Source organism: Hyalella azteca, unplaced genomic scaffold, assembly GCF_000764305.2.
Source record: "Hyalella azteca isolate HAZT.00-mixed unplaced genomic scaffold, Hazt_2.0.2 contig3953, whole genome shotgun sequence".
Taxonomy (NCBI): Eukaryota; Metazoa; Arthropoda; class Malacostraca; order Amphipoda; family Hyalellidae; genus Hyalella; species Hyalella azteca.
In genome coordinates this window covers 22888-46061 of record NW_025934181.1, presented here as the reverse complement: position 1 = coordinate 46061, position 23174 = coordinate 22888, and the positions used below count along the sequence as shown (strand labels likewise).

The following is a 23174-nucleotide window of genomic DNA, read 5'->3' as shown; positions in this document are numbered from 1 at the left end:
GCTCTGTTACTCATCTCCCCGCAGCTACGGTCTGAGCATCGCTATTTATGAGCCGCCTGCGCCTGACGTGCAGGCGAGCCTCAACGTGGCCGTGGGGCGGCAGGCGAGGCACCAGGCGCTCCACAGCACGCCTATAGATGTCGCGGCTAAACCCGCGGCGTTGATCGACACCACGCAGGTCTTGTTATTTTATTCCGTAATAATCTAACCTGTTATCGGCAAAAATTAATTATTCAATTTTTATTTGCATTTAGAATGAATAAGCATCATACAAGACCTGTTATAATTTAACCGCGTTGTGGGTTTCTGTCATAATTTTTACCGTTTGCATTTGTTCCCAATAGACTGGCACTTCACTTCTCAATGCACTCGAGGTGACTCTCACTCGACTAAGATGGCGCGCAAGTCACGGATTCTCTTTGAATTTGACAGCCGCTGAATTTTTGACTCATGAACCCAGGACTCCCTCGGTTAAAGTTGTATCGCTAGAAGGAATCCGACAAAACTCAGACGAACATGTCTCCAGAGTCTGGCTCGCAGACTCTACCAAAACGTCTTTAGAATTGTTTGTCGCTTTGAATAAAGCACAGGTTCGTTCAATTGTTCGGAAGTCACCAATTTGGATTTCTCCAGCTTCAAATGTGATGAAATATATTTTTGAAATATACCATTCATACCTTTTTGTAAAATAAATTTTGTTTGCACCAACATGCATAGACTTTATTTTTAGTGTTAAATTAATTTTGATGATCGACCAGTTCATCTAGTGAACAAAATATTCAAGGAAGGAAATCCCTCCTGATGTTTTATGATACAACATATATTTACACGGATAGAAGAGCACCTTTTAATAAATAAATTCTGCTTGAACCAACTTGCAACTTAGATTTTATTTATAATCTTGATTTTATTTTGATGATCGACCTGTTTATCCAATGAACAATATTCAAGTCTGGAAATGCTTCCTGATGTTTTATGATACTACAAATATTGGCACAGATAGAAGAGCACCTCGGGCTGAGCATTCTGGGGTCTGGGATGAGCAGAGCAGGCACTCTAGACTGCGGCAGGTCTTGCGAATGTTGCTGCAGTCCCCGCACGGTCTTGTCTGAAGGCTACTCAATAACTCAGACTCTGACTGCCACCTTTGTCGGTCCGATCCTGAGCCTAGACTCCAATTGCAAATGCATAAGTAATTCGACGGCCAGTGAAGTGAACCCAACATTGGACGATCAGATTGGCGGAACATCAGGTTTATCTCCCAGGCTTGCAGGCGAGCAATCCTTGAACGATCAAAGGCAAGAAGGGGCGGCGACCCGAGCGCCTTATGCTCACGCTATGAGGAACAAGCGCGTCAACGGAAAACTTGTTGATTGCAATGAAAATACCTGCCTTAATGGAGGCAAGTGCCTGCCTTCAGCTCCTGGATACAAGTGAGTTCAAATTAACAATTAAATCCGGCTTTCTTAGAACAGATATGGAAGGTAAAATATTTTAAGAACGTTAAATCCTTGAGTTTTATTGAGTTTTATATACAAATTTCTTAGTAAAGAGCTGCAAGCATCGAGACTTGTGAAAATTGTATTCTCTTTTTAATTTTTTTTTATTATTTGCCACCTGATATAAAAGATTTAGTATCGTTCAAGACCAGCAGCACCCTGATTTTAATAATTGGGAATATTAAAGGTAAAATGCGATGCGAATTTATATTTGGTTATTTTCTCGCGAGTTGGCAGGTGCGTCTGCCCGGACCACACGATTGGGCCTCGTTGCAAAATCCTGACTCGGCACTTTGCCGGGAGCGATGCGAGAGGCTCTGGGTCATGGCTTTGGCTTCGACCTTTAAACCCTTGCTCAAAACTTCAGCTACGCTTCTTTTTACTCACCGACTCAAAGAATGGAACCGTACTCTCCAGTGTTGAGAAACAGGGAAATAGGAGAGTGGGTCTGGTACTTCAACTAACAGAAGGAAAGCCGCTTTTTCGTTTGTCCCTCAACTCGGCCGCTGTTGACGTGAGCGTCAATACTTCTCTAGCAGACCTACGGTGGCATCGTGTGGACATTTTCTGGCGAAATAAGGTACGTGTTTTCGATTAATTCGAATTTTTATTTCTAATCATTATATTTTTAGCACTGGTTATAATTGCTCTAATGGTATTCATACCAATACCATCAATGTAATTGTAGAACCAAAGACCGACCATTTTTTGAACCATCTTGATAACAGTAACTATTCCGTATTTTTGTCGTCCCCTTTTTAAAGCAACAATCATTCTGAGCCACGCTTTGAATTTCACAGAGCGTTAGTAAAAGTTTTGTAATCAGGAAATTACGCTGTGCACTGCTATTCCCACTAAAAGCTTAGCAAATAAAAAGCTTAGGGCTTTCTTAGCACAGAAAGCCCTCTCCGTGAATCAGCTTCTAAAATTGGTATTTTTTATGGTATTTGGTTATTTCAATTATCGTTTTTCAACGCGTAATATTTCGTGATTGATAAAAAAATTCTACAAATTTTCTTTCCTAATACATTTAATTTTTTTGAGTTTTTTATTTATATAAAGCTATCCTTATTTTTGATACAATCAATAAATTTTTCCATGAGTCTGTACATAATCCCCAGACGGTTGAGATGATCATCGACAACTGCGTAGTACAGCCCCTTGAAAATACAACAGAAGAAGACCGCGGTCTCGGCCTAGAAGGAGACCACGGTCCCGGCCTAGAAGAAGACCGCGGTCCCGGCCTAGAAGAAGACCGCGGTCCCGGACCGTCCAAACAATTCTACTGCAGAAATGCTGTGCACGCGCAAGATTTGACTGGACAACTCAACACAAGAGGCGCGCCTTTGCAACTCGGAGCCATGGACGCAAGTTCCAGTGATGCATTGCACGAGAATAATGGCGATAAACAATACTACTTCAAAGGATGTCTCAGGAATATACGACTCAATGGAGAGGTAGGAAATTACACTGTAAGCTCGTAGCGCAGTATAATTCAAAGATTCCACAATGTATAATTTCACATTTAATAGAAGTTCTAAAATTATGAATGCAAGTTTTCCGTACATATTAACAAAATTATAAATTCCGAATTTAACTAAAAAATTTGCAGTAAATTATTGGACGTTGGAGCAGGTAATCTGCATCCACTTAAAAGATATATAATAAATCTTTTATAATTTTGATCAATTACTCGAAACATTCAGCAGTTTAAAGTAAAATATTGAAGAGATACTCTAAATTAGTCTGCACTGACCTGCAGAGCCAATATCAACAGATATTGATTGTGATCATAAGTTTTTCAGCTCCAGTACCTCGCACCGAGAAATGAATCATCGTTACTCTTTTCTAACCGATGCACATGTTATTATTACCACGTTTTTCTTGACTTCGTTTCGTGTGTGTCTGTCATCAAAAATTCAAACCTTAATTTAGAGTACTTCTAAACATCCTAATAAGTTGAAATTTGGCATGCATGTTTATGCTGCCTAAAAATTCAAGTTTGGTCATCAGAAATTATAATTTAAAAAATTAAAAAAAAATTAACAAGTAAAAAAAACACTAAAAATTCACGGTTTGTAATTGAGTTTTTTCTCGAACATCCACACTTGCCAACCCTGGAAATTGATTTGAATTGCTAAAATTGCTAACTAAAAAGTAGAAAATATATAAATAAAAAAAATATTTTTAAAAACCACGTTTTTCTGGTTTTTATAAAACTAAAAATAGTGAAATAAAATAAATAAAAAAAATTTTAAAAACCACTTTTCTTAACGGATAAAAAAAGAAAAACATTTACTCTTACATAACATTACGTAACATTTTACATAACTTAAATGTTATGTAAGAGTAAATGTTTTTCTTTTTTCGTCCGTTAAGAAAACGTGGTTTTTAAAATTTTTTTATTTATTTTATTGAACACAACGATTTCTATCTTATAGTTTTAAAAAATTTCAACTTTACTTAGCTACTTCTTGTATAATCATATTAAAATGTTGGGTGAATATGGTTGCGAAAACTGTTATAACTTTAGCTACTCAACGCCCCAACTTCGTGAATTGCTAGTTATCATAAAGCCACAATCTTCAATCACGTTCATGCAACCATTTCATTTGCAGTCAGCAATTCCGAATGCATCACTCGAGAATAAGAATATAAGGATGTGTACAACAAGGATCGTACTTTCAAATGGGAACAAAACTATGCAAGAAAATAATTCTATTCCGAAAATGTCTCAAGTTTAAGATTGATCAAAAATGTTATCTCACTGACTTCACGCTGTTAGTGATGTCATTTTTTCTCTCGCCAAAGCTCTTGGATTTGGGAGAAAATGTGCCCAGTCATCGATCAGAACCTGGCTGTGTCTATCAGAACTGCGCAGCTCTGCGCTGCCCAGCGAACTCCAAGTAAGTTGGTCTTTACCTTCCGAATTTGTTCAGGTGCAGGTGTCAATTTTTCTCAAGCAGTGAATATTCAAGGCTTTTGTAAGAGCCAGCTTCTCAATTTGAATTTTACAATCGTATTTTTTCGTTGTATAATTGGTAAAATGTAAAATTTGAAACTGCGAGAAAATTTATCACCTATCAAAATATTGACTTCTCTCTAAAGATTATTTTCTTAGAACTTAACGTTTCATAATGCGATGTTTGACAAAGAATAATCTGTTAGGAAAATTTATTGAAATTCTGATGTTTTCGTTTTCAAAAATACACGTTGCGCAGAGAATAAACTGGAGTAATTATCCGCCCAACGAGCCAAAAAATGCCCACTCGCCCCTAATTACCATAATTAATTGAAATTTCTTTTTGATTGCAACAGGGACTCGATGAATGTAACGAATTTATTCATGTGCAACGCTTTCCTTCTGATCTTGAACTTCATTCCTGTTTTCATTTAATGCTTGTAGAACTGCATAGATATAAATGTACCTACACTCGATACGACTGTAACGGCTTAAAATTTTTCAGTCTGATGAGGATTAAAAAAGGAGCGAGAAACTAATTAAGTCCGTGTTCAAAGAACTCCTTTGCTTGGTGTTTGCGATCCATTCTAACATTTTAACACCCGAATTCTACATAGCTACAAAAAAACTTTATGTGAAATAGTTCTGTGAGACATATTTTTAATTACAATGAAAAATTATTACCCGTTGTTAAAATTTATTCATTGTAAAAAATGGGAAAGACGAGATATCTGTCCACGTGGTCGTAGCGCCGACTGAAACTAAAGGCGACATATCTGGACAGTTGGACGAATGAGCTTCACACATGAGCGAAATAAGTAATATCTCCAAAAAAACTGGTAGTATGCAGATTAATTAACAACTGAATGAAAATAATGTCACTAGATTGCTTGAATCACAGATAAAAATTGAAAAAATGAAATAATATGAAAATAATATGCTAAAATTTTCTGCGAATATCGTTTGTTTGAAACACATTATATTGTAGCTCGTTCGAAAAATTCTGTACGTGCCAATAATCAACATCACGCATGTGGAGGTGCCTTACTTAATTCTTGTCATATAGTATTCATCCTTTCTTTTTTCATATATTCCGACTCGTTATTTTCTAAAGAAAAACGACCACGTGTTTTTGAAATTTCCTTGTTTGCTCACAACGCATCATGGTGTCTGTTAGAATTAACCGATTTTCGTAAGCTGAAGATAGGGCAGTTTCTTCGAGGCAGTTCGTGTGCACCCCGGCATATGCAGTGTAGGATATCGTGACCCTGCATGTCGTGTAGGACTGCGTGCGTGCCCGACAGCCTGTGCAGGACTGCTATGTACGCCCCAGTATGCAGGATAGGACTGCGTGCCCCACTGAATGTCATGTGCAAGCCCGGGCATGCAAGTCCCGGCAGTGTAGGACTGTTGCGCACGACTTAGCGTTGCTGCAGCGTAGGACTGTACGTACGACTTTGTCTAATGTATGACAATTAAGCACTACCTCTAGCGCATGAATCATGCGCCCGAACTGCCATGTGCATGGCTTTTGGCTTTTATCGAACAATGTTCTTGCTGATTTCTTCAGTGCACCCTTACGGAAAATATTTAATGGGTTCTTAAAAAAAAAATATTCAAATTCAGAGGAATGGACTACAGAAGCGGTTCATCCTCAATAGCTCGATGACTTTCTTCTCAATCTTGTTTGCAACAGTCTCTAACAGACTGAAAAGTTTTCATCAAGAACACTGTCATAATCAAATCAATTGTATTTTCGGTCCCTATATATAGGAGAGGCAGTAGTGATGTGGCGCTCTAGTTTGCTTTGACGTATTCTGCTTGAGTGAAACAATTTAATTGCACTCCAGTAAACGATTCTATATAACAAGAAATACGTTGATACGTTCAGCTAACTCTCACCGCTAACATAGCAAGCAATTATATAAAATTGACTAGTTTCAAAAGCCTAATCAGTTCCATTTAGTTTAGGTCAGTTGTTATTTCAACTAAGCATTTTAATATGCAAACGAAATTATGAATGAACCCGGGACCATATTAAAATTAACAGGCAATATTATATTACCAGAGTTATGACTACGAGGAATTACCGACTATCAAACAAATAGTTATGTTCTGGAGCTGCATTACAGTGTCATACACCCAACTGGACATATGTGGCGCGTTTCACGCGTAGGGTTCTTGAGCTCGATTGTACATATATGGCGTGATTAAAAATATAATGCAAGAATTATTCAAACTTCCAATTTTTATCAATAAACAACCAAAATAACTCATACAGCACTCCCGAACAAGCAGATAATTTTTTCATTGCGATATCTCAACTGGTTTGCCAGCAATATAGTGCCGAAAAAACAATGTTGTGGGGCAGATAAAAATCACAGCTACATCCCAGTTAAGAACGTCGAGCACTGAAGGGTGAGACGCAATTTCTTTGTTAGTTGCTGCCGAGCCAGTCTAAGACATGTTCTGAACGCGTCTGATAGATCAGTAGCTCCGATATATTTATGGGAAGATTTTCAAATGAGATACTTTGAAAGGCGATAAATACGTACAGCTAGACGCTAAAGGGCCGATCTCATTATCAGATACTCAGTTTATTTAGGGAAATCTTTATTTGCATCAAATATACTAGCCTTTGTGAGCATCTTGTGTGCTATTTATTGTGTATAGATTGATGCACGCAGTTGCTAGTGACCAATAGGTTTTCGTACAATAAAGTATAATTTTTAACGTTGCATTAAATGTCATTGATTCTGGATTTCCCGTGACAAAATAAGTTACAATTCATTTCATACTAAATCAATTAAAAATTAAACGTTATGATCGGCATGCGAAATTCTTCTTTACTTTATTTTACAACATGTAGCGTTGCAATGTAAAGCCTCATTGAATATTGATGATGACGTTTTTTTATTCACCTTCGCTAGTCCAGGCCACTAAATGAGTTTTATTAGCAATAAGTCGGTGAATTTATTAGTGTGATCAATGCTGAGTTGCATAGACCACCATACGACATTTCCCCTTGCGTATAATTTCAACACACGCCCTTTGTTTTGTCGGCAGCTGCGAAGGATCTCCTGGCGATGAAACGTGCGAGTGTAAACTTGGTTGGTCAGGCCACGACTGCTCCACCAAAACTGTGCCCACGAGCTTTTCAGCGAACAGTTTCCTTCAGATTGCTCTCTTCTTCCAGCTGCCCGAACAAACCTCGTCCATAACTTTACGGTACGTCCCAACACGCGCCCCTCCATTTACCCCAAGGCTGAAATAGTGAAGACAAAGACAAAAATTTTTGTTCGTGGTCTTATTCGGCCTTCACCGGAAAGTTATAAAATCATGAGAGTTGACATCAAATAGAAAAACTGGACCAAACGAATTAAGGAACTAGTATTTGGCAATAAAAAAGTATTTATAGTAATATGAAATTAGTACCACTACCTACTAAAGAGTTTGTTGGCAGCAATGCAAGCCAAGATTAAACGCGTTGCGCCGCGCCAGCGATTTATGAGCGATGAGTGCCACTCGGAGAAACGTGAGCCGAATAATCATTGACGTATAGGAAATGATTACCACATTTACCTCATCACTTGCAACCTCATATATATTACAAGTGAATTCTGTAAATGAATCCATGGTGCGTTAAATCATTAGTTATGTAGGCATTAAACGCTTTCGAAACGCCAATGACCGACTCAAAGCTTATAAACTATCGGAAAAAAACGTTGAAGATTAATTGAAGATTAGGCCGTCTCAAATTTGTCGACGATTCTCCAAACGTCCTTGACTTTTATGGCTTGTTTTTGATATGCCGAAAACTTTGTATTTTAGCCAAATCGATGAACGACTGACGTTAAATGAAAAATGATTCGAACTTTTACCTCTAATAGGTTTAATCCTCATCTAGTCCTCAGTTCCTTTGCGCTCCGATGTGTTTGAAAAACACACATCCATGTCAACATAACTCCTATTTGTGCACTGTCGACTCCCCAAGCATCAGTGTATCGTTAAGATCTTGTTTTATCGTATCTTAAGCTTGCCGTTGAATATTTTTACCGAGACGAAGCACGCTTGTCATTTTCTAAAGCCACTGCCAACAGTACCATGTACCAACCAAGTCAACTAATCTATATCAATAATTCTTCTAGCAGTACAACTTTTAATGACGTATCATTAATTGATGTAGAAACTTTTAATCATCAACATGCATGGAGCAGCGGCTTCAAGTTGCTTCTGGTTGATCGTTCATGAACGCAAAGAATAAAATTGATTCGGGAACTGGTTTTCGACATGGACGCGCCGGCGTCGTTCGTGGTGCCGGTGCTGACAGCTGACGGGGGGCGGCCCGCCATGACAGGCACCGTGTCCCTCACCATCGCCGTCGTCAGCGAGGACAGCCCCATAGCTGTCAGGGACGTCACTCTTGTTGCTCTCAACGTACGCAAATCTCAGATTTAAAAATTGAGTGAAATTCAATCAAATATTTTATTACTTACGCATTTTTAATTTGATAGGCTTAGTTATTCAGTATTTCAATACTGAACTATTTTTCAAAATGGTGTGCAATTCGAATCTCTCTACGAAGAGAATATTTTTGTGAAAAATGACGTGAAATGATTCATTGTCTCCTAGCAGAAGATTTATATACTTTCATATTAATTTCCTCGAGGTTGTCCAGAGCGCAATTAACCGCGTGCAATCAATGTACGTTTCGCGTTGCTCTTCACAACATCACAGTTTATTGATTCCAACCGTTTTCAAGTTTTTAATTCTTTCACAGTCTGAGATGGAAATCGGGCAAGCCATTCCTCTAGGCTCAGTTTCCTCAAAAGAGTCTGGCAAAGCAGAATATTCTTGGTCGAGGTCCCACAAGTATTTTGTGCTGGACAAAAGATCAGGAAACCTGTTTGCTGAAGCTTCTACTCCTTCTGGCAGGTGAGTACAGCCAACGTCATTGTCAGTAACATTATTTTGTCGCTCAAAAAATATCAGGTCTCGGTTTGTTCGGCTCCAATTTCTTCTGGCAGATAAACACAAACAGTTAACTTTCCAGACATTGAATTTGTTTTTTAGTTTTTGCGGTGTGTTATATCATGATTAGATTGATGGACTTATTTCTAAGAATCAACACTTGCAATAATTTTACACTAATTTATTTTTTCTATCGACTGAGTAGGTTACGATTCTTCCAATAGATTGATGCTTACGTCTCTAATCTAATTCCTACATATTTTATGCAAATAACACTTTCTCTCATCCTAACGCATTCATAAATCAACTTCAGACATCCTCATGCTCCTATGATGCAGTTGCACACATTAACTTCTACCCCAGTCGTGCCCGACTTTTTAAATCCATATTTATACAATAATAACATATATAATATAAATTCATCCCTCTGCAACTCATCTCCCCGCAGCTACGGCCTGAGCATCGCTATTTATGAGCCGCCTGCGCCTGACGTGCAGGCGAGCCTCAACGTGGCCGTGGGGCGGCAGGCGAGGCACCAGGCGCTCCACAGCACGCCTGTCGATGTCACGGCTAAACCCGCGGCGTTGATCGACACCACGCAGGTCTTGTTATTTTATTCCATAATTATCTAACCAATTTTAGAAAAAATGAATTGTCATCTTGTATGTCCATTAAAATGAATGAGTATCATACATGACTTGTCATAATTTAACAGCGTTGTGGGATTCTGTCATAATCTTTTACCGTTTGCATCTGTTCCCAATAGACTGGCACTTCACTTCTCAATGCACTCGAGGTGACTCTCACTCGACTAAGATGGCGCGCAAGTCACGGATTCTCTTTGAATTGGACAGCCGCTGAATTTTTGACCCATGAACCCAGGACTCCCTCGGTTAAAGTTGTATCGCTAGAAGGAATCCGACAAAACTCAGGCGAACATGTCTCCAGAGTCTGGCTCGCAGACTCGACCAAAACGTCTTTAGAATTGTTTATCGCTTTGAATAAAGCACAGGTTCGTTCAATTGTTCGGAAATCATGACTTTGGATTTCTCCAGCTTCAAATGTGTTAAAATATACTTTTGAAGTATACCTTTCATACATTTTTGCAAAATAAATTTTGTTTGCACCAAATTGCGTAAGCGTTATTTGTGGTGTTAATTTAATTTTGATGATCGACCAGTTTATCTAATGCACAAAATATTCTTGGAAGGAAATCCCTCCTGATGTTTTATGATGCTACAAATATTGGCACAGATAGAAGAGCACCTTGGGCTGAGCATTCTGGGGTCTGGGATGAGCAGAGCAGGCACTCTAGACTGCGGCAGGTCTTGCGAATGTTGCTGCAGTCCCCGCACGGTCTTGTCTGAAGGCTACTCAATAACTCAGACTCCGACTGCCACCTTTGTCGCTCCGATCCTGAGCCTAGACTCCAATTGCAAATGCATAAGTAATTCGACGGTCAGTGAAGTGAACCCAACATTGGACGATCAGATTGGCGGAACATCAGGTTTATCTCCCAGGCTTGCAGGCGAGCAATCCTTGAACGATCAAAGGCAAGGAGGGGCGGCGACCCGAGCGCCTTATGCTCACGCTATGAGGAACAAGCGCGTCAACGGAAAACTTGTTGATTGCAATGAAAACACCTGCCTTAATGGAGGCAGGTGCCTGCCTTCAGCTCCTGGATACAAGTGAGTTCAAATTAACAATAAAATCCAGCTTGCTTAGAGCAGATATAGTAGGTTAATTTCTTTAAGAGAGGTAAATCATTGAGCTTTTTACGATTTTTATATATCCTGTTATTAGTATGAGCTGCAAATATCAAGACTTCAAGACTTGTGAAAATTGTATTCTACTTTCAATTTTATTTTATTTAATTATTTGCCACCTGATATAATAGATCTAATTATTGAAGACCAGCAGCACCCTGCTTTTAATAATAGGAATATTAACGTAAAATTAGATGCGATTTTCTATTTGGTAATTTTCCCGCGAGTTGGCAGGTGCGTCTGCCCGGGCCACACGATTGGGCCTCGCTGCAAAATCCTGACTCGGCACTTTGCCGGGAGCGATGCGAGAGGCTCTGGGTCATGGCTTTGGCTTCAACCTTTAAACCCTTGCTCAAAACTTCAGCTACGCTTATTTTTACTCACCGGCTCAAAGAATGGAACCGTACTCTCCAGTGTTGAGAAGCACGGAAATAGGAGAGTGGGTCTGGTACTTCAACTAACAGAAGGAAAGCCGCTTTTTCGTTTGTCCCTCAACTCCGCCGCTGTTGACGTGAGCGTCAATACTTCTCTAGCAGACCTTCGGTGGCATCGTGTGGACATTTTCTGGCGAAATAAAGTACGTGTTTCGATTAATTAGAATTTTCATTTCAAATAATTCTATTATAAGCTTTGGCAATTAATTTCAGTCGTCATATAATTGCTCTAATGATGTTCACACCAAAACCATTATTACAATTATAGGACCAATTTGAAGACGGAACCATTTATTCTAACCATCTTGAAAACAGCAACTATACCGTAATTTTCTAGTCCCCTTTTCAAAGCAACAATCATTCTAAGCCACGCTTTGAATACCACAGAGCGCTAGTAAAAATTTTGTAATCTGGAAATTACGCTGTGCACTGCTATCTTCAATAGAAACTTAGCAAATAAACTCTCTCCGTGAATCACCTTCTAAAATTTTTTTATAGTAATTTATAATTTCAATTATCGCTTTAAACCCATAATATTTCGTAACTGATGAAATTGTTTACAAAAATTTTCTTTCCTAATACATTGAAATTGTTTGATCATTTGATTTATATTAAACTATCCATATTTTTGATACAAGCATTAAATTGCACAATAAGTCGGTTCATAATCCGCAGACAGTTGAGATGATCATCGACAACTGCGTAGGACAGCCCCCTGAAAATACAACAGAAGAAGACCGCGGTCCCGGCCTAGAAGAAGACCGCGGTCCCGGCCTAGAAGAAGACCGCGGGCCCGGCCTGGCCAAACAATTCTACTGCAGAAATGCTGTGCACGCGCAAGATTTGACTGGACAACTCAACACAAGAGGCGCGCCTTTGCAACTCGGAGCCATGGACGCAAGTTCCAGTGATGCATTGCACGAGAATAATGGTGATAAACAATCCTACTTCAAAGGATGTCTCAGGAATATACGACTCAATGGAGAGGTAGGAAATTACACTGTAAGCTCATAGCTCAGTATAATTAAGAGTATGTATAATTTCTGAGAATTATGACATTCTCTTCTAATTAAGGGGACCTACCTCCCTAAATATCGGAAATTTTGGCTTTTCCGTTTTCTTGACTCATTTTGTAGCTGCTGAAAAAGCGCGTCTAACGCAGGGTACCGCATGTCTGTGCGTGCTATAGTCTTTGCGTAAGACAATTTTAAAAATATATAAAATGAACATTTTTTAACAATATGTACAAAGATTTATTTGAATTAAATCTGTATATATAGATCATTACTTTTGTTAATTACTAAGTGTTTGCACTCGTTTGAAAGCTACAAACGAGACGCGTTCAACAAAGCTACTACCGTAGATGTACATGCAATACTTTTTCGTGTAATGCAGTCTTGAACTTTTATAAAATGATCATTTTATAACATCATTTACTAATAAATGGTATTTATATGTCATTATTTAGGTTAATTGCAAAGTGTTTGCACTCGTTTGAAAGCTACAAACAAGACACGGTCAACAAAGCCACTACCATTGATGTACATGCAATAGTTTTTGCTTAATGCAGTTGTAACGTTATGTAAAATGAATATTTCATATATATACATTTATATATAAAAAGTCCCATTTATAGCTTATTATTCACATTAAATTTGACATAAATAGGTCTAAAGACGCTTGCTGGTACCCTGAATGCAAATAATTGGCAATGGGAAAGCTTGGGCTACAATATCAAGACTTTTTTGGGCATATTTTTCTGTTTTCAATGAATTTTACTTTATTTGGCTCTCCTGAACAATTCAAAAATCCAAAAAAAACGCCATCTTAAAAAGTTTATAACTCCAAAAGTTGTAAAGCTACGGCAATGAGAGACATACCATTCGATTCGTACAAACCATACCTAGCGACTCTAGAAGCTTTTTTTTCGAATTTGTACATGGTTTGACTTGTAGATGGGGGAGAAGGGGGGGGGAGGGCTGGGAAAAATGGGAAAAACGCGCATAAAAAGAAACTATAGGGAAAGTGAAAAAAAGGATGCCAGAGTTGATAGGTATGGTCTTTACGAATCGAATGATACGTGTCTTGATGTTGTAGGACGATATTTGTAGGAGGAGATAGATTTTCTATAGTACCCGGTATTAGCCGTTTTCTATGAATATCACGTTTTCTATCAATTTTTTCGGAAAATTCGTATGAGCAAAATGTTATTTTTTTACATTTTACGTCTGAATGTGAAGTTTCACGATGATCGGATAATAACTGTAGAAGTTTTTACGAAGGGAGGTAGGTCCCCTTAAGAGCACGTATAATTAAGAGTAATTTATAATTGTATGTATAATTTGTATGAAAAAAGAGTATGTATAATTATAATTATAATTACAATGTATAATTTCACATCTAATAGAAGTTCTCAAATCATGAATGCAAGTTTTCCGTACATTAAATGTTAACAATATTTAAAATTCAGAATTTAATTACTTCATGATAAATATCATTCATTCTGCATTCCTGTTCGAAAATTTTCAGTACATTGAATAATGAACAAAAAAAGTTTGGGCGTTGAAGCAGGTAATCTTCTTCAAATTAATAGACATATAATTAATCTTATATAATTTTGATTCATTACCCGGAACATTCAGAAGTCTAAGATAAAATATTGAAGAGATACTCTAAATTAGTCTGCACTGTCCTGCAGAGCCAATATCAACAGATGTTGGTTGTAATCATAGGTTTTTCAGCTCAAACACCTCGCTTAGAGAAATTAACTATCGTTACTCTTTTCCGACCGATACGCTTTTATTGTTTCGTGACTCATACATGACTTCTATCCATCACAAAAATTTCTAGCACAAAGCCCTAGATAAACTTAACATCGCGCTCAGTGCTCAAAACTAACATGAGATTAATTTCTTTATTAATTTATACTTTATTGCTTCCATTTTGAGGATAATTTTTAATATTGACGATTCGTAATAGATTCCCAGCAACAAGTTGGAGTACAAGATACTATTCATAAATTCAAACGAAGAGAGGTCGTACTGCCATTAAAAAATTCTCTTAAGTTAACTCAAGCTCACATGTAAAGAAAGTTAACTCAAGCCCACATCTAAATATAGTTAACTAAAGCTCACATGTAAATAATATTATTTCAAGCTCACATGTAAATAAAGTTAACTCAAGCTTACATGCAAATGAAGTTAACTCAAGCTCATTTGTAAATAAAGTTAAATTTAGCTCACATGTTAATATAGGTAATTCAAGCTCACATGTAAATAAAGTTAACTCAAAACTCAAGCTTACATGTAAATGAAGTTAACTCAAGCTCATATGTAAATAAAGTTAACTTTAGCTCACATGTAAATAAAGTTAATTCAAGCTCACGTGTAAATAAAGTTAGCTCCAGCTCACAAAGATCACATTGAAATGCAGCTAAGTTCGTCCGCCTGACAATCGGATCTCGATTTCAGTCCAACTTTGTATCATCAATTTAATACATCGTGCATGAATTAATTATTGAAATAAAATTATAAACGAGTCTTAGTCTACATTTATCAACGAATACGCGATGAAAAATTATTAAGGGGTTTTAAGTCGCCATGCACAAACGAATGCAAGATGGAAAATCTGGGGATTTTTTTCTACAGTCAATCAATCTGGACAGATTCTTACTAGAACTTTGCATATAAGGGGAAATGCTACGACGAACAACCAAGAACCTGGAGATAAAATCTTCGAGCCCACTTCAAAAATGTATGACTTCACAGCATAGAATGCCCCCCTGAATCTTTCCAATGAGCTCAGCAAAAGCTTAGCTTATAAAATATGCAGTGCAATAATATTATTTTGTTCTGCAACAATATTTATGCATAACAATACATTGCATTAAATTCAGTTCTTCTCATCGATGGAATTAAATTGAATTGAAATCGACTCGAACTGGAATGTAAAAATACTGAGCAACAACTTTTTGGTTAGATTACGTGGTAAATGATCATGGTAAAAATCAACCTTACATTATTTTAGGCAACAAGAAGCTCCACCTTTTTCTTCCTTATATTGCGGTTTGCTTTGTTGCTCCTGCACGCAGCAGCACACAACAGCTGCACACAGGTTATTCCTAATAAAATTGAGGAAATAACGAATTATTTTGCGTCATTTCCTCGGGTACGAACAAATGCCGCTCGAAAATTGCACCAAATTTCCCCATTATTTGTAGCTTGGAAAGATTGAGGCCTGCGTTCTGCACTCTCTGAATCCTGCTAGTAAATGTTTGGTCCAACTTTTAAGTTATATTTCTTCAGGAGATGTTGTAGTATTTAATGTTTAAAGCATAGTATTTAAACTTTAAAACATGGTATGAAAATTATAATTTGTAATAGTGTATGGGTACTGACAAAAGCCGCTAAATAATTTGCAATAATTTAATATATAGCAAAGAATTAATACCGATGTCTGGAAGCGTTTTCTTGGAAGTTGAACACAGCCATGTTCAACACGTCCAGCGATGCCGCTACTTGCGCTTCGGAAAACAAGAGCAGAAATGCAGTCCATCAGATAGCAGATATATTCATGCAGAACTCGAGTTCGTTTGATCACAGAAGAGGTTTACTCCTCATTACGCCCCGGCACTTGGTTGACCCGAGTCTCCATGCTTTTCCGCCTGAGTCTCTCCTGCCATTTCTTGCGAAAATTTTCTCTCTCTAAAGGGGTAGCATCCTTCTTAACAAAGACTGAATTAAACTCTGGGAATTCACTTAGTTTTCTCGTTTATTGTTTACTACAACAATAAACAATTGAGTTTACTGTCGCGAAGACTGGCGCTTCAAGCCACAAGGTGATGGAATTTTTCGTTTTGGAAGTGACTATTATTATAAATCTAGCCTCGCTTTTACCAATTATGACACAATGTTGCACAATAAAGCCTCTTGAGCGCTGTTAATTCTACATGCCATACTTTATGCTTCTCACTGTGTTGGCGATGTGATATTTCGCTGCCTGTTGAGGGTCGCTGTTATGTAATATTTTTGCATCGTCTTACCTAGATGTGTGAAAAATGCTTTACTTATTATTTTGATTGTCAGCGCTACCAAATAAGGAAAAAACGCTTTACAGCGAGCACATATATATTAAAAATTGTAGCGTTTTCTTGTCATTGTGCTGCATTAATTATAACACATGAAAATAATGCTTGATTTTCATGTAATCCGTGTATGAGATTGGTGGCATATTATTCTCATTCATTAGTAATTTAAATGACACAATGACACTGCTACAAAATTTGCCCCAAGCTTATAGGTAAATAATAGTTAACTCCCTCAAAACTCACATTCTTGCCAGGGTTATAAAAAGTAAAAAAAAAAGGCTCATAAGCGTATACCCTCGCAAAAGTGGATTAATTTAATTATGCTCTTGTGTATCTTTAAGCTTTTAATCTGCATTCTGATTGACTGCAGGTTAGACTCATGTGCACATCAACATTAAACATGTAAAATGTAATTTTTTTATTTCAACTGCTTATGACTTCGTCATGAAGAAAGTTTCAGCGGCATAGGATCAAAAAATGTAACTCAGTACTCACTGCAGTGAGTGACAGAGAGCGCATTTTCTCGTCGACGAAAATGTGAAGTCACGGACGGACATGGCGAGCACAATAGTGCATTCTTTCCATAAATGAGAAAATGCACTAAAAGCTATACAACCTTTGCCGTTAGCTTCATTTCCAAGTGAATTTCCAAACTCTGCCCACTTGAGCCACGAGCGCCGCATGTCCTCTCAGGTTCGGCAACGTCCTGGAGCTGACAGCAGACGACGGCGACAGGGAGCTCCAGAGGCTGTCACAGGAGGAAGAAATGTCATCACTCGCCGCTCCTATGCAGTGGCGGGATGAACATTTGTGGGGAGCGGATGCTCCTCATCCTGGCGGTAAATCTCCCAGATCCGTTGGCGAGAAGCCCGTCATTCACACGAATTTCAAAGAAGGTTAGAAACTTCTATTTTTTATTCCTAAATCTACTGATTATTTACTTTGACATTTTAGGTGTTCACAATTTTTTTCTGGTGAAACTTAACAGATACACGCCTATAATTGAAAAACATAGAGACAACAGCTCGGTCAATTTTATCGATGATCAAACATTCATCGCTGCCGATCCCTCTTTTCCTTCTCACTCAATAACCTCTCGTCAAAGATACTGAACCAAAAGGTACCTCAAACCTCTCAATAATGTGGCCCAGGCTGCCTGGACGACGTGCGTGAAGGTTGAATTGGTTTTTACTCGACGTTCGTGTCTTTTGCTTCTCACTCAATAACCTCTCGTCAAGATACTGAACCAAAAGGCACCTCAAACCTGTCAATAGTTTGGTCCAGGCTGCCTGGACGACGTGCGTGTAAGCGGTCGACGGCTGCCGATGCCCCCGGCCCTGAACGCCACCCGCTGGGGGGCCGTGGAGGCTGCGCTGGACCTGGCGTCGGGGTGCGTGCCACCTTCAGCCTGTGTCAACGTCACCTGCTCTCCGCCCTACAAATGCCTGGATACTTGGAAGCAGTTCAAGTGCGGGTAAGAAGCGTCTTTGTGTCCGCATTTGGGTTCAGCTTTTGTCTAGACTATAACTTTTGGTGGGTACAAATTTCACCAGTGGCACAATGTAATGAATGATGCGAACGAACCTTTAAAAAAGAATTCGCATACATGAAGACATTTTTATGAGACTTTTCATTGCATTCATAACTTCACTATGTGCGCATTGTTATGAATAATTTTGGAATCTGGATGGAAGTGGACTACTCTGTGATTCTGAACGTAAGTTCATGAATTAGTTCCGGCCTTATCCCTGAAGGTATACATAAATTCATTACGCTAGGTTTGACATGGATTAAAATAAAAGGAAACTCTTTGACTCTTTTCTCTAAAACAAATACTTTAAACACAGCTCAACACAACGCTGCGTCCTAACACACAAACCACTGTTGTGCCATAACAAAACAAACACAAAAATCTCAGAGCACGCAGGGTCGAGTCCCGTAAAAACAAACACCCACCTGTCGTTCTATACAAAATACCGCTGGAGTTTACCACACAAAACTTCAGTGCAGTATGACTTCCGTTGTCAATTGTTCGTAAAAACCTCTGAAATATAGCTTGCATCCGCCAATAAGGCTGGAAGAAATGTCACTCTCTTCGGTTTGTGGTCTAAAAAGCGTTTTTTCGCCCCCTGGTCCGCAGCTGCGGCGAGGGCTTCCAGCTTAGTCCCGACGGCTCCTCCTGTCTGGATGTGGACGAGTGTCGCTACGAGCCTTGCCTCAACTTCGCCTCGTGCTCAAACTCTGTGCCAGGTAATGAAACTTTACCCCAAAGTAAGATTTTTCAGCTGATCAGGCTAAGATTGATCCCTTAATTATCTTGCTTCAATTGTTTATTTCTTGGATTGTTGCTTCAACTATGGAAATGTATTATTGTATGTTTTTATCGAGCTTTGTTGTGTAGAGGATTTTTCTGATATGGCAAGTTGCGAAATCATCGATATAGATCAGTTCCACCATACAACTGTCACTGTCAAACATTCCCGATTTGCATGATGAAATGGAGCTTATTGAGTTTAAAATACGATTCGCGACGAATAATAGTTATTTGCATGGGATATCCTGAACTAAAGTTAAATACGCTTGTATTTGTTCATAATAAATCAATCTTTGGTGTCCATTAAACTTGAATTATTAATTAGGTAATCAACCGTATCTTTCATGATATGAATAACCGGTAGAACATCGACTGTAATCACTTAACTATTCATAAGAAATGAATGGATTCACTGTAAATTTCAGAAAATGGTAAGGTGATGATGAGAAAATTATTATATATTTCTATTCATTATAATAAAAACACAGATTTCAGCGGGATATTGTATTATATTCTGTAATAATGTATTATTATTTTCATTTCTAGTTACATGTTGACGTTGGCTCGGCAAACAGACTCTCTGGGAACTAAATTGTTCAAAAGCACCAACCATACATAGAGACAAAAAAACAATCTTGTTAAGAATAAGCACCCCAGTATGAACTTGTTAAGAAAACGTACCCTTGTATATCCTTCTTGATAAAACGCTACCTAGAATAAAACTTGTAGAATAACTTTGTTAATCCTCCCTATTCCTTTTTATATTCAAATCTTCAAGAACTCATGTGTCGAAAAAGCTTCTCTCAAAATGCTATTGAAGCTTTATGTGATCATACTGCGGCAAAATACTTTGACTAAGATGTTTAGCTTATCATTTGGGATTTAACGTTTTGCAATGTATTTTTCTACATTGAATGATAATTCGTAAAAAATTTTTTAATACACATAATTTGTTTGTATTTTTCATTCAATTAACCTTAAGATTACGCACCCGAGTAACGTATGGGGTGCTTATTCTTAACATGATCCCAAAAATCATATTTATTAATTTGTGACAATTTACGTTGTGCTGGAAGTACTAATAATGGTTTAGTAGGTAAACGATAGGCAAAAATCCTTAAAGAAAGATCGTGTGGCTTTGTTAGAATGTCAGAAAAAGCCGCTTTGAATCGGATTCTTCAATTTGTGTGCAACTCGACGAATGGTCTGTGAATTCCTTTTCAATGAAAAAATTGTGTTTTAGAATGGACGATGAGGATTGCATGTCAGTATTCAAATTTAGGAGCCACAAATTCCTAAGATAAGCCATAATTTTCTCCGCATGCTGAAGAAAATCCCATAAGTGAAGACAATCCCTCCATGCGCTGCATTCACGCTGTTATAGCGACCAAACTAGACTTGGTTGAAGGGATATGAGCTTTCACCTGTTGAACTGCGCGCGTAACTCTTACCATCAGAACTAAAAAGGAAACATTAATTAATTCTATAGTACATCTCTCCTAACGACACACCGTCTTGCAAGCACCAGACGTGCCTATATGAGTATAATCATGAAAAGATAGACTTCAAACCTGGAATCACGGCACAAATTCATGAATTGTTAAGCCTAAGAGAAACTATCTCCTTTGAGATATTGCACCATGTTTCTCCACAAGTTTTACGGTAAATTGAGGGAGTTAGAATACGGACCTCCAGCTGAATACCTTCTTGCAATAGCGTCCTTGTATATTCCAATCAGCCATGTAAGGCTGGCTGAGGGTGATCCACAAAAGAATAATCATACCTGGAGCCTTTTAACCGCCTTTTCTATAAAGACTCTTGCATGACTGCCGTGTGCATGTGCGCCCTCAGTAGTGGAGTTTTCTTCAACTATGTATCATGGTACAGTATCAACAGTTACTGTATCCTGAAGATGAAGATGACGTAATAATGGAGTCGTAAAAGTGTACATTTTGCGTATAAGGTTTACAATATTAGGTGAATCTGTCACATTAGACGGTGAACGTTACTTTTAGGCAGAGCTGGGCAGCGCTACTTTGAAATGCAGCGGCGCTACCGCTACCGCTACAGTAAAATGTAGCGCCGCTACATTAGCCGCTACAGTGGCCAAAATTATTGGAAATCTCTAAATATTTATTGTTCTGCTATTGGGATTTACTCATAAACATTTAATGATAATAAAACATTTTCAAAACATATCAATGCAACTTTATTGCAATTAATCTAACCGAAGTAGTACGAATTAGATACAGTAAATAAAAGTTACAGTCATTTTTATGTTTTACCTTCCCTACATGGATGTATACTTTAATCTACCAAACTCAAAAATTGTCTACATATACATATAAAAAATCAGTCTTTTATTTGCATATATATGTGGATTATTTTTGAGATTGGTAGATTAAAGTGGAAATCCATGTAGGGAAGGTGAAACAAAAAAATAACTATGTAAAAATAACTGTAAGCAAACTGAAACATGAAAAAATACCTGTAAGTGGTAACTGGGAACAACTTAACAAGTAACAACTAACATGTTGTCACTAGTAACAAGCTGAGGTTGACAACATTACACCGAAACCTTTCGTACAGCTTTATTATGTAATTTATATTATGTATGTATCATGCTGGTTTTTAAATAATATTTAATACCATTAAGTAAAATCTAAAGGCTTTATCTATAAATGTAGCGGTAGCGCTTTAGCGGCGAAATCTCGTATCGCTACTTAAATATATAGCGGGCGCTACCGCTACCGCTACATGTAGCGCGCTACTGCCCACCTCTGCTTTTAGGCATACGGAAATCGTCCTCTTTGGTTTAATTTGTTCGTATTCATCCCTCATTGATACAAATGATCTGTTTTTCTTATCAAGAAGCTGTATTAAGTGCACGTCTTCGTGTGCATGGAAATGGTTCTGCTGATTAATGAATGCAAAAAAACAATTCGATTTCAGGTAAAAAAAGTTCTTCAGAATAAATTTTGCTCATTTTTCTTGTCTTCTCTCGATGTTCCTACAAGCTTTAACTCCCCAGTTTGATTTCATTTTGAATTTTATGAAAAAAAGTCTGTCATATCAAAGAACATAATACATCAGACTCATCAATGCGCAACAGCATTGATGAGTCTGCATCATTACCTACAAATCATTGCCTACATCAATGCATCATTACCTACAAATCATTACCTACATCAATGAATCATTACCTACAAAGTAATAGAGTTAATACTGTGGACGTCACTTCCATTCTTCAACATCACCACTTGCCGCCCCGTATCACAGGCTACCACTGCTCCTGCACTAGCGGCTACGCAGGCCACAACTGTGAGCAGCAGGCCGGACCCTTGGCCTTCCCCCTAGGCGGCCTGCCTGTCCTGCTGGCCTTCACCTTCTCCCTCGCTACTGTCTTAGGTCATACTGAATATGATTCTAAAACCTTGTATATTTATTTAAATCGTTCCATGTTTATGTTTAATTTAGTAAAATAATAATTTACAGTGAAATCATTTATCGTGACGGAAAATCATTCACCGGCACAAAAATATACACTTCATTCATTCTACAAAGAGCAGGTTAACACAGGTTCGGGATGTTGTGTGTAAATACATAACGTTGCCTGTAGCAGTGGAACTTCTCAGGATTATCCAGATCAGTAAGACTACTCTGCATTGCTGGAAAACAAATTTAATTGCTTTCCCCCGGGTAAATTCATAGAATTAATACAATTCCTATAGTAATTCCTAAATTTATGGTTCCCAATTAATCCTCGCAGGATACGAGGATCAGGCGTTATATTACTGCTAACGTCAGTTAACACACCAGTTAATTTACTTATCAACACAATTATACATACACACTGTGAATATCATGAAATACATACAACATTACTATACGCCCTGTTAATCTCATGAAATAATTGAATTAACAATGCAGTATTTCAGACATTTTTCTTTCTTAGTTATTCATTTACTCAACGTCTAACAATTATTTCGTTTCAGTGGCTTATCGTTAGTATTTCTTAAGGACGAATTGGCTGTTTCTACAGGTTTGCTGGCGATTGCAGTGTCAACTTATTTTTTAAGGCGCCGGAAACTCGAACTCAAGACAACGTCAGTCGACGGAACAGCAAGTAAACAAAAACAACA

The 23174-nt window shown here is 37.9% G+C and overlaps 1 protein-coding gene across 1 annotated transcript in view; it reads left to right on the top strand.

The window, feature by feature from the left end:
• LOC108668700 (putative neural-cadherin 2) overlaps window positions 1-23158 on the top strand; it is a gene marked incomplete at its 3' end in the record, with an annotated part of 42866 nt that extends 19708 nt beyond the window's left edge. The window contains exons 17-27 of the mRNA XM_047879845.1: window positions 25-178; window positions 345-590; window positions 1000-1433; window positions 1737-2079; window positions 12308-12619; window positions 16924-16930; window positions 17387-17614; window positions 18003-18192; window positions 18859-18968; window positions 22312-22440; window positions 23075-23158. Of these exons, the coding sequence (XP_047735801.1) occupies window positions 25-178; window positions 345-590; window positions 1000-1433; window positions 1737-2079; window positions 12308-12619; window positions 16924-16930; window positions 17387-17614; window positions 18003-18192; window positions 18859-18968; window positions 22312-22440; window positions 23075-23158 (2237 nt within the window). The remainder of the gene's footprint in view (window positions 1-24; window positions 179-344; window positions 591-999; window positions 1434-1736; window positions 2080-12307; window positions 12620-16923; window positions 16931-17386; window positions 17615-18002; window positions 18193-18858; window positions 18969-22311; window positions 22441-23074) is intronic.
• Window positions 23159-23174: the final 16 nt, after the last annotated feature.